This window comes from Scyliorhinus torazame, chromosome 15 (assembly GCF_047496885.1).
Source record: "Scyliorhinus torazame isolate Kashiwa2021f chromosome 15, sScyTor2.1, whole genome shotgun sequence".
Taxonomy (NCBI): Eukaryota; Metazoa; Chordata; class Chondrichthyes; order Carcharhiniformes; family Scyliorhinidae; genus Scyliorhinus; species Scyliorhinus torazame.
In genome coordinates, this window is record NC_092721.1 from 154,188,390 (window position 1) to 154,200,455 (window position 12,066).

The 12,066-nt window shown below is 51.9% G+C and overlaps 1 protein-coding gene across 3 annotated transcripts in view; it reads right to left on the reverse strand.

Annotated features, from left to right (window-relative positions):
- LOC140391915 (protocadherin Fat 4-like) overlaps positions 1-12,066 on the reverse strand; it is a 264,299-nt gene that overhangs the window by 24,826 nt on the left and 227,407 nt on the right. For 2 of the 3 annotated variants that reach the window (XM_072476960.1, XM_072476962.1), the window contains exons 14-15: positions 11,412-11,635; positions 4,832-5,084 (exon numbers count right to left, since the gene is read on the reverse strand). In XM_072476960.1, the coding sequence (XP_072333061.1) occupies positions 4,832-5,084; positions 11,412-11,635 (477 nt within the window). The remainder of the gene's footprint in view (positions 1-4,831; positions 5,085-11,411; positions 11,636-12,066) is intronic. The other variant, XM_072476961.1, reaches the window with a different exon arrangement.

A 12,066-nucleotide genomic window follows, 5' to 3' on the forward strand; every position in this document is an offset into this window, starting at 1 on the left:
AGATGGTGCTTCTGATGTTTGAGGAACACTTCAGCATGGAAGTCAATGAGAGCTTCGAGAGGTACCTCTTCCAGCACCGCCTGTAGGGTAAGGATGAGCCTTTCCAATCTTACTTGACACACCTACGTATCCTCGCACAGTCCTGCGGCTATGAGGCCACCTCCGACTCCATGATACGGGATCAGATAGTTTTTGGGGTCATCTCGGACACCCTACGCCATCAGCTCCTTAAAATAAAACACTTCACCCTAGCGACTGCCATCGAGACCTGCGTCCTCCATGAGTACGCGACCAGCCGGTACTCCCAAATCCAGGCGGCCGAAACGTCACGGCACGGGTCCTACGAGGCGGAGCGGGTCCAGTCGATCGAGTTCCTCCCGGCCCGGACAAGTGCGGCCATTTCGCGCGCTTTCCGAGGCCTCACGCGCATGTACGTGCCAAAAGAGGGGAAGTTGACGCAGAGGGACGTGATGCGCAGGGGCGCTCTACGCAGGACCGCACCGCGCATGCGTGGTGGCGCAATGAACGCAACAAATGCCATGACATCACGACGTGCGGCAACTGTGGCTCCGCCCACTTAAAGCGGCAATGTCCGGCCAAAGCGCGACAATGCCTCCGCTGTGGCAGGATGGGCCACTATGCTGCCTGCTGTCGAGCAGCTCAACCTGCCAACTCCCAGCAATTCCGCCAACCTCGCAGGGACGTGCGGGCGATTCAGCCCCCCTACACTGAGTCATATCCAGACAGTATGCAGACCAGCGATACCGAAGACAGGGAGCCGTTTCGCGTTGCAGTAATTCACGCGAACCGGATATCCCCAAGTCGGAACCACCAGCCGCTGCCAGTGTACAGCATTGATCCGGGCGATGAGTGGTGTGCCACCCTAACGGTCAACTGATCACAGATCACATTTCGCCTGGACACTGGTGCCTCTGCCAATCTCCTCGCATGGTCAGCCTTCCAGACCTTGAAGGTTAAACCACCGATTCTGCCATCCCACTGCCAGCTGGTTGACTACAATGGAAACGACATCCCGGCCACGGGTTCCTGCCAGCTCGAGGTTACACACAACTCACACAAAGCCACATTATCATTTGAAATCGTTGGATCCTCGAAGGACTCTCTGTTAGGCGCACAGGCGTGCAAGATCCTCCACCTCGTTCAGCGGGTACACACTCTATCTCCAGAAGACACATCCGATTTCCCGGATGCAGACTTTAGGGCGCAGATCCACTCACTCCTCGCGCACAACCAGGAGGTTTTCGAGGGCATGGGCACACTGCCCCACACGTCCAGAATACAGCTCAAACCGGACGCCACCCCGGTCATTCACGCACCTCACCCCCGTCATTCACGCACCTCGTAGGGTCCCAGCACCACTCAAGGACAGCCTCAAGCAGCAGCTGCAGGACCTGCAGGACCAAGGAGTGCTTTCCCGGGTCATGGAGCCAACGCCATGGGTCAGCTCCATGGTGTGCGTCAAGAAGCCCTCCGGCGAGCTCCAGATCTGTATCGACCCAAAAGATTTGAATAACAACATTATGAGGGAACACTACCCCATACCCAAACGAGAAGAAATCACGAGCGAAATGGCTCGGGCAAAAATATTCACCAAGCTTGATGCCTCAAAGGGTTTTTGGCAGATTCAATTGGATCAGTCCAGCAGGAGGCTGTGCACTTTCAACACTCCATTTGGCAGATACTGCTACAATAGGATGCCATTCGGCATCATCTCAGCCTCCGAGGTGTTCCATCGCATCATGGAACAGATGATGGTGGGCATCGAAGGGGTAAGCATATACGTCGACGACGTTATCATCTGGTCCACCGCACCACAGGAGCACATTGGTCGTCTACAGCGTGTCTTTGCACAGATACGAGATCAGGGCCTGCGCCTGAACCGAGCCAAGTGCTCTTTTGGCCAGACTGAGCTAAAGTTTTTGGGGGACCACATCTCCCGGTCGGGTGTGCGGCCGGATGCCGACAAAGTGGCAGCCATCGCAGCCATGCAGCAGCCGACAGACAAGAAGGCAGTGCTGCGCTTTCTCAGGATGGTCAACTTCCTGGGGAAGTTCATTCCAAACCTTGCTTCGCACACGACTACTCTTCGCCACCTGGTCAAGAAGACAACGGAATTCCAGTGGCTGCCCCCACACCAGAGTGAATGGGAGGAGCTCAAGGTTAAGCTCATCACCGCCCCGGTACTGGCGTTTTTCGGTACCACTCGGAATACAAAGATCTCAACTGACGCCAGCCAGTCCGACATTGGGGCGGTACTCCTGCAACGGGACAACACCGCATCATGGGCTCCGGTCGCCTATATGTCGCGGGCCATGACCCCCACAGAACAGCGCTATGCGCAGATTGAGAAGGAGTGCCTAGGCCTGTTGACTGGCATCGACAAATTTCACGATTATGTGTATGGTCTTCCGCAGTTTACTGTGGAGACCGACCATCGCCCCCTGGTCGGCATCATTCAGAAAGACCTCACCGATATGATCCCTCGCCTCCAGCGCATTCTGCTCAAGCTCCGGAGGTACGACTTCCAACTTGTCTACACCCCGGAGAAGGATCTCATCATCGCAGATGCTTTGTCTAGGGCGGTTAACACACCACCCGATTCGGAGGGGTTCGTTTGTCAGGTCGACGCACAAGTAGCCTTCACATCGGCCAATCTGCCGGCCACTGACGCATGTCTGGCCCACGTTCGCCGTGACTGCGTCTGACCCCCTTCTACAGCATGTAATGCGCCACATGACGGAAGGGTGGCTCAAGGGGCAGTGCCCACAATTTTACAACATCCGGGATGACTTAGCCGTCATTGATGGTGTCCTCTTGAAGTTGGACCGGATCGTGATCCCACACAGCATGCACCGGCTTGTCCTCGATCAACTGCACGAAGGCCATCTCGGGGTTGAAAAGTGCAGGCGGAGGGCCCGACAGGCTGTGTACTGGCTGGGCATCAGCAACGACATCGCCAACATGGTGCTCAACTGCCCCACCTGCCAAAGATTTCAGCCGGCGCAACCCCCTGAGACGCTTCAGCCCCATGAGTTGGTCACGTCCCCCTGGGCGAAGGTGGGCGTGGACCTCTTTCATGCACTCGGCAGGGACTACATTATTCTGATTGACTACTTCTCAAGCTATCTGGAGGTCATACGCCTGCACGACATGACATCATCAGCTGTCATCCGGGCATGCAAAGAAACCTTTGCTCGCCATGGAATTCCCCTCACAGTCATGTCTGACAACGGGCCTTGCTTTGCAAGCCAAGAATGGTCTTCCTTTGCCACTTCATACAACTTCACACACGTGACGTCCAGTCCCTTGCATCCTCAGTCGAATGGCAAAGTGGAAAAGGGCGTCCACATCATGAAGCGGCTCCTCTGCTGATGCCGGATCTGACTTCTATTTAGCCCTGCTGGCCTATCGCTCGGCCCCACTGTCCACGGGCCTCTCGCCAGCCCAGCTGTTGATGGGTCGCACCCTCAGGACCACTGTGCCATCCATTCATGTTCCTGACCCCGACCATGCTCCAGTACTTCAAAGGATGCGACAACAGCGTGCTCAGTAGAAGGTGGCACATGACGCTCGGGCGACTGATCTTCCTGCCCTGGCGCCTGGAGATAACGTCTGCATACACCTACCGGAGGGTGGCTGGTCGGCAACCGCTGAGGTTCTCCACCACGTGGCTCCCCGCTCGTTCCTGGTTCGCATGCCCGATGGCTCCATTCGCCGCCGTAATTGGCGGGCCCTTCGTCTGGTTCCGCGCTCGTTACGTGATCATGCACTGGTGCCAAGCCCTCCTGTTGTCCCTGATGTCGACTTCGTGGAGCTTCCTGCCACTCTGCCTCTTCCTCTCTCGCCCGTGGCCAGGCCCATTCCTCAGCCGGTGGATCCTGATCCACCCTTGTCGCCCACCTGAGAGACTTGACTTATGAGCCTGTTAGCACATTGGACTCACTGAATTGTTTTACAGTACTGTTAATAATGTTTCTTTTCTTGTTGTTCATTGTTCCAGAAGTTCTCTCTTGTCGTTTGCTGATTGCATTTGTTCTGTTATTGGTACAACCTCGTTGCTCTGTTGCACCTGACACCTTCCTCTGTATATAGTTTAGCCTCATGTACATGTTGTAAATATTGCACACACATACTCAGATGCACTCAGTACACACCAATATTTATTACCATGTAGGCACATATCCTTGTGAAAGGGGGGGGATGTCATGATATCCACATCAGCATATCATGGTGCAATCACACACACACTGATGGACAGGTAGTTGGACCAACCAGCACACACATAACATCGCAGCCAATCACCAGTGAGCACACGCACTACAAAACAGGGAACACCACAGTCCCCGCTCATTCTACCAGGAGATAGCTCAGAGCACAGAACTCACAGCGTGCCACTCAGACATCGACCATGTGCTGAGTGCCTCACTAAGATAGTGATAGGGCTGGGTCCACAGGTTAGCTGGTGAAGCACGTACACAAGTCAGCAGTTAGTAGTTGTCGTTGTTAAGACAATAGAACAGAGTTGTACCATCTACAGCCGTGTTGGATCATTTGTGCATCGGAACACCCAACGCGACAGGCAGGTTCAATCGAGGCATTCAAGAGGACATTAGATGATTTTTTTGAATAGAAATAATGTGCAGGGGTACGGGGAAAAGGCAGGGGACTGGCACTAAGACTGAAGCTCGTGTGGAGAGCTAGTGCAGGCCTGATGGACCAAATGTCCTCCTTCTGTGGCATAACAATTCTGTGATTTTGTAAGTTTACAAAACTTTTGAAAACCATAGCATATATATAAACAATATTTTACCTAGTTCATCTGGATTATCAACCTGTGATAATGGTGCTCGCCCCAAAGATAAGGTGGAGATCTCAATCCCATGAGTGAGATGTGTGATGTTTTTGAGATATTTTTTGTCAAGCATCAGCCTAGTAACCAAGTCATTGCTCTCCATTTTGAATGTATGCCAATTTCCATCAGAAACTGAGATATCTGCTATATGATGCTCCATGAAACCTATTGAGCCAGCATCAGAAATGTAGTTTATCCGTCCATCCAGAATCTGAAAATAAATGGTAAACAACATTACATTTCAAAAATCTTTATTTTTGCGTTTAATTTTAAATGATATTCTTGTCTCTGCATGTTGCCTTAGATATTAATACCAATCCTCCTCCTTTGATCTCCGGGGAACACTGCTCTGGGTTCACTGCTATTCTGCTCCATGACTGGTAAATGAAGGCACTCTCATTTACTTGAACCAATATTTCTAGATTTTTATTTTCTCTGTTTAAGTACTTGGGTCCATTGGGTGGAGGATGGCACATGGTACAAACACGCCAGATGGGCTAAGTAGAGGTAATCCCAGGATTTAAACCATTGCCATCTGTTTTGGAGGCTGCATTCCACAGCCCTACTTATCTTCATATTAATTAAAGCTGTCTTTGCTTTCAAATTCAGGGTTTTTAGTGAATTTTAATCAACATGAGGAATTAATTTTTTGGTGGATCACAGCATATTTACATGTTTTTGTTCAATTGCCCTTCAGAAAGCAAGATCCTGCGGCGGGATTCTCCGCAATCGGCGCGATGACCGCCGACCGGCGCCAAAAACGGCACAAATCAGTCCGGCATCGCGCCGCCCCAAAGGTGCGGAATTCTCCGCATCTTGAGGGGCCGAGCCCTCACCTTGAAGGGCTAGGCCCGCGCCGGACTGATTTCCGCCCCGCCAGCTGACGGGAAAGGCCTTTGGTGCCCCACCAGCTGGCGCGGAAATGACTTTGCCGTGCGGCGCATGCGCGGGAGCGTCAGCGGCCGCTCACGGCATCCCCGTGCATGCGCAGTGGAGGGGGTCGCTTCCGCATCCGCCATAGTGGAGACCATGGCGAAGGCGGAAGGAAAAGAGTGCCCCCACGGCACAGGCCCGCCCGCAGATCGGTGGGCCTCGATCGTGGGCCAGGCCACCGTGGGGGCACCCCCCGGGGCCAGATCGCCCCGCACCCCCCCCCAGGACCCCGGAGCCCGCCCGCACCGCCTTGTCCCGCCGGTAAGAGAGGTGGTTTGATTCTCGCCGGCGGGGCAGGTATTCCAGCAGCGGGACTTCGGCCCATCGCGGGCCGGAGAATCGCCGGAGGGGGCCCGCCAACAGGCGCGGCGCGATCCCCACCCGGTGCCAGAGAATTCAGGCAACCGGCGGGGGCGGGATTCACGCCAGCCCCCAGCGATTCTCCGACCCGGCGGGGCTCGGAGAATCCCGCCCCTGGTCCTTGGTAGGCCACTGAGTTATCGGAGCACAAACCTACATTTAATTTTCATGTACCTCCTCAAAAGGTGTTAACATTGGCAGATACCTTGCAGCAGGTTTGTGGTTACAAAAAATGGAGAGAAGAAAAGGGAAATGTAAAATGCGAAGAAAACAATCTTAAAAATGGTCAACCATTTATTGTCAAATGGGAGATGAAGAAAAGTGTTTTGATGTAAAAATGAGAATGAAAATTATTCCCATGGCTCAGAGCTATGTTGTAGATATTGGCCTAATTTTTTTGTGTGCCCAGGGCCTGGCGGGGTCCAACAGACTGCTTCAATTTTACACTCAAACGTCAGTTGATTGACAGCAGGCAGGGCTTCCATCAATCACAAGGAGGAGGTATCGCCTTGGTGAGCTGCCAGTCAATCAGAATGGCCAGCAGCCCGCCAGGTACAGCACTGTAGTGGCTGGAAGAGGCACTGCAGTGACACACCTGGGACCAAAGGTAGGGTTCTCTGGCCTCCCACCCATGTGTTTCTCAGGGCGGGAGGCGCTCGCCGTTTGCTGATGGTGGGATTTTCTGCTCCCACCGCTGTCAATGGGATTGCCAATCGAAACCACCCCACGCCGCTGGGAGGGGGGGGGGGGAGGGGGGGGGTGGGGAGAAGCTGATTACATGGAACGTTGGAGGGTTGAATGGGCCGGTCAAGAGGGCTTGCGTGTTTGCGCATTTGAGGGGGCTGAAGGCGGACGTGGCAATGTTACAAGAGACACACCTAAAGGTTATAGACCAGACTAGATTGAGAAAGGGATAGGTTGGCCAAGTATTCCACTCAGGGCTGGACTCAAAAACTAGGAGGGTAGCGATCTTGATCAATAAACGAGTGGCATTCGAGGCAGGGAGAATCATGTCCGACATGGGGGGTAGGTACATAATGGTGAGTGGGAAGCTGGAAAGGGGTGCGAGTGGTACTCGTGAACGTATATGCTACGAATTGGGACGATGTGGAATTTATGAGGCGGGTGTTAGGTAAGATCCCAGACTTAGAGTCACATAACTTGATTATGGGGGGAGATTTTAATACAGTCATTGATCCGGAATTGGAACGGTCAAAATCCAGGACAGGGAGGATGTCAGCCGCGGCAAAGGAATTGAAGGGGTTATGGAACAGATGGGGGGAGTAGATCCATGGAGGTTTGCACGGCCAAGGGCGAAGGAGTTTTCTTTTTTCTCCCATGTCCACAAGGTATACTCTCGCATCAACTTTTTTGTTCTGAGCACAGCTCTAATACCGAAGGTGGTGGATACTGAGTACTCGGCCATCACGGTGTCGGATCATGCCCCACATTGAGTGGATCTACAGGTTAGTTTGGAGAGAGGACAATGCCCGCTATGGAGGCTGGATGTGGGGTTGTTAGCGGATGAAGCGATCTGCGGGCGGGTGAACAAGTCCATCCAGAACTACCTGGAAACAAATGATACGGGTGAGGTCTCTGCAGCAACAGTTCGGGAAGCTTTGAAGGCCTTTGAAGGAAAGCTTTGAAGGCAGTGGTCAGAGGGCAATTAATCTCGATATGGGCCCACAGAGAAAAGGTGGAACGGGCTGAGAGGGATAGATTAGTTCAGGAGATACTCCAGGTGGACAGGAGATACTCGGAGGACCCGGAATCGGGGCTACTGAGGGAGCGGCAGAGGTTACAGGTGGAGTTTGGGCAGTTGACTATAGGGAAGGCGGTGGAACAGCTGAGGAAGGCAAGGAGGGCGATTTATGAGTATGGGAAAAAGGCAAGCAGAATGTTAGCGCACCAGCAAGAAAAAGGGAGGCGGCCAGGGAGATAGGGAGAGTAAAGAGTAGAGGTGGGAATACGGTACTGGACCCAGTGGGGGTGAATGAGGTGTTTAAGGAGTTTTACAGCAAATTATATGAGTTGGAGCCCCCGGCGGAGGTGGAGGGGATGAGGCAGCTTTTGGGTCAGTTGAGGTTCCCGAGGGTGGATGAGGATCTGGAGGAAGGGTTGGGAGCCCCAACTGAAATGAGGAAATAATTGAGGGGCTGGAGGGCATGCAGTCGGGCAAGGCCCCCAGGGCCGGATGGCTACCCGGTGGAATTCTATATGAAGTTTTCAGAGATATTGAGCCCACTGCTGGTGAGCACATTTAATGAAGCAAGAGAGAAGGGAGTCCTCCCCACAACAATGTCGTAGGCCTCGATTTCATTGATCCTGAAACGGGAGAAGGATCCGGAGCAATGCTCGTTATACAGGCCAATTTCTCTACTGAATATGGACGCCAAACTGCTGGCTAAGATACTGGCCACAAGGATAGAGGGCTGTGTCCCGGGGGTGATAGGGGAAGACCAGACGGGATTTCTAAAGGGCAGGCAACTCAAAGCCAATGTTCGAAGGCTTTTAAATATTATTATGATGCCCTTAGAAGGAGGGGAGATGGAGGTGGTGGTAGCGATGGATGCGGAGAAGGCTTTTGATCGGGTGGAGTGGGATTACCTGTGGGAGGCACTGGGAAGGTTTGGGTTTGGTGAGGGTTTCATTGACTGCGTGCAGTTGCTCTATCAGGCACCAGTAGCGAGTGTGCGTACGAACCGGCTGAGGTCGGGGTATTTTAAGCTACACCGAGGGGCGAGGCAAGGGTGTCCCCTCTCCCCGTTACTGTTTGCTCTGGCCATAGAGCCATTGGCCATGGCATTAAGAGCCTCTAGGTACTGGAAAGGGCTGGTTCGGGGGGGGGGGGGGGGGGGGGGGGGGGGGCTGGTGGAGCACCGGGTCTCGCTTTACGCAGATGACCTACTCTCGTATATTTCAGATCCATTGGAGGGGATGGGGGAAGTTATGCGGATCCTCGGGGAATTTGGCAATTTTTCGGGGTGTAAATTGAACATGGGGAAAGGTGAGATGTTCGCGATCCAGGCAAGAGGGCAGGAGAAGAGACTGGGAGAGCTGCCGCTTAGAATGGTAGGAAGGAGCTTTCGGTATCTGGGAATCCAGGTGGCCCGGGAATGGGAGGCACTGCACAAGTTAAACCTATCCCGGCTCGTAGAATAAATGAAAGAGGACTTTAAAAGGTGGGACATGCTCCCACTATCACTGGCGGGGAGGGTACAGACTGTGAAAATGAAGGTCCTCCCCAGATAGCTGTTTGTCTTTCAGTGCCTCCCTATCTACATCCCAAGGGCCTTTTCAAGCAGGTGAATAAGGTTATTGCGGGCTTTGTATGGGCGGGTAAAACCCCGCGAGTGAAGAAAGTTTTGCTGGAGCGCAGCCGGGGGGGAGGGTGGGTTGGCGCTGCCGGACTTTTGCAACTACTACTGGGCGGCTAATGTAGCCATGATTAGGAAGTGGGTAGTGGGGGAGGGGTCGGCATGGGAGCTAATGGAGGCTGCATCATGCAAAGACACAAGTTTGGAAGCACTGATAACGGCACCTCTTCCGTTCTCGCCGGCCCGATACTCCACAAGTCCGGTGGTGGTGGTGGCTCTGAGAATCTGGGGACAGTGGAGGAGATATAAGAGAGGGGAGGGAGCATCGGTTTGGACCCCGATCTATAATAATCATCGGTTTGTACCGGGTAGGCTGGATGGTGGGTTTCGGAGATGGCAAAGGCCAGGAATTAGGAGGATGCGGGATCTATTTATAGATGGGAGCTTCCCCAGCTTGAAAGCCGTGGAGGGTAAATTTGAATTAACAGCAGGGAATGGGTTTAGGCATTTGCAGGTGCGAGACTTCTTGAGAAAGCAGGTTCCGGCCTTCCCGCTGCTGCCGCCACGGGGGATACAGGACAGAGTGGTCTCCAGTACCTGGGTGAGAGAGGGGATGGTATCAGATATTTACCAGGAACTTTTGGATGCGGAGGGAACTCCGGTGGAGGAGTTTAAGTTCAAGTGGGAGAACGAGCTAGGAGGAGAGATAGAGGCGGGTCTGTGGGAGGAGCCCTAAACAGGATGAATACATCCTCATCATGTGCCAGGCTAACGTTGAGTCCAATGACTTTTTGTCAAAGCTTGTCCAGCTTTGACAAAGGGTCATCGGACTCGAAACGTCAGCTCTTTTCTCTCCCTACAGATGCTGCCAGACCTGCTGAGATTTTCCAGCATTTTCTCTTTTGTTTCAGATTCCAGCATCCGCAGTAATTTGCTTTTAAACTTATATTTACAATAGACATCAGATCCAGGTCTGCTTTGTCGGTTCCATGCCTGGGCGACTTCATAGAGACCTCCACCATGAATGTCCTTGGGCTCCCTGTCCCCTTAGCGGGGGAGCTTGTATCCGGTGGGACTCACGGGGAGGCAGGTTGCTCCAATCCCGTAGGTCCGTGTGGGTTATAACACTGTTCCAAGCTGTCCCTTGACACACTATTTACCTGTTCTGACGTTAACACATTCTGATCTCTTAATGTGCCGCTATCAGCACCTTTCTCAGTCATTATCACCACTATTTACATTCTCTTTGTCTTTTTGTCTACTACATCTTTGGTAATCTCCACCTATCGCTGGCGCTCTATCCAGCCCCACTGCTCCATGCACCGCACCCCCTCCCCCGCAACGTTATAAATCTCAATGTATTTATAGTTCTCCCTAGCTTTGAGAACAAGTCATCCGGACTCGAAACATTACCTCCGTTCACTCTGCACTGATGCTGGCTGACCTGCTCAGATTGTCCAGCATTTTCTGTTTTTTGCTCTGGAAGTCCTGTCTAGTGACATTACCACCATGCCATCGCCCCACTTTTCTGCATCCATGCTTTCTTCACCACACCAATTGTGCCTTCAACCATCTGAGCCGCACACTCTGGCATTCCCTCTCTAGTTCATTTCAGATCCCTCCCCTTATTTCTGACTTTCCTCTAAACTGACCTCTTTGATCAAGCATGTTGCTATTGCTCCAAACGGCTCCTTCATATATTCCTGATTACGCCTCTGGAGCTACATAAATGTTAGTTGTTATAAAATTACAGCATATGTGACACAGATTGTTGAACTGAATCACATGGAAAAGATTTTTGGATATGGATGGAGCAAAAAAGGATTATGCAGCAATTCATTAATAGTACTTAGTACTCGTAATGTGAGCTCATCTGCAATTAAATCTCTGAACGAAATAGTTTATTATTTAGCTGAAAATAAATTTACCTTGACGGTGATATTGTTCATACTTCCTTGTATGTGGAGCAGTATTCCTTCTGATGCGTGTGTTCTGAACTGTATTTCAATGCTGCTGGTATCTTTGTCTCCTTTCCGATTTTGATTTCTCTTAATGTGGTTCCTCAATAGTTGTCCCCGTTTGTAACTTTCTTTAATGAAATAATCAAGATGAAATTGTCCATCCAGACTGACTGCTGTATCTGGAGAAATATCTGCGTTTGAGTATAAAGAGTAAAATTCATCACAATGACCATATAACCATAGCTCCAATCACCCCAACACAAATCACATTCTCTCAACCATACATATGACAACACATTGCCTTGACCCTCAGGTCACCTTCTCTAGTTCTCCTTCCGTTCGAGATTTACTTTTCCAAGTGACTGCCTCACTTCCTTTTGCTCTGACATTTGCTCCTTTACCCCCAGCATTGTATAAACTGGCCTCCTGGTTCCAAGTCTTACCCATGCAGTCTCTCGCCCCTATTGCCCATAAACTGTCCACATTTCTACCAGTGATCCACGGATAACTGTCCGAATTCACCCTGTTTGTAGAATTATGCAGCACGGAAGAAGGCCATTCGACCCATCATGCCTGTTTCATATTCTTCAATATAAAATAAGAGCGAAATATTTTCCCCCTT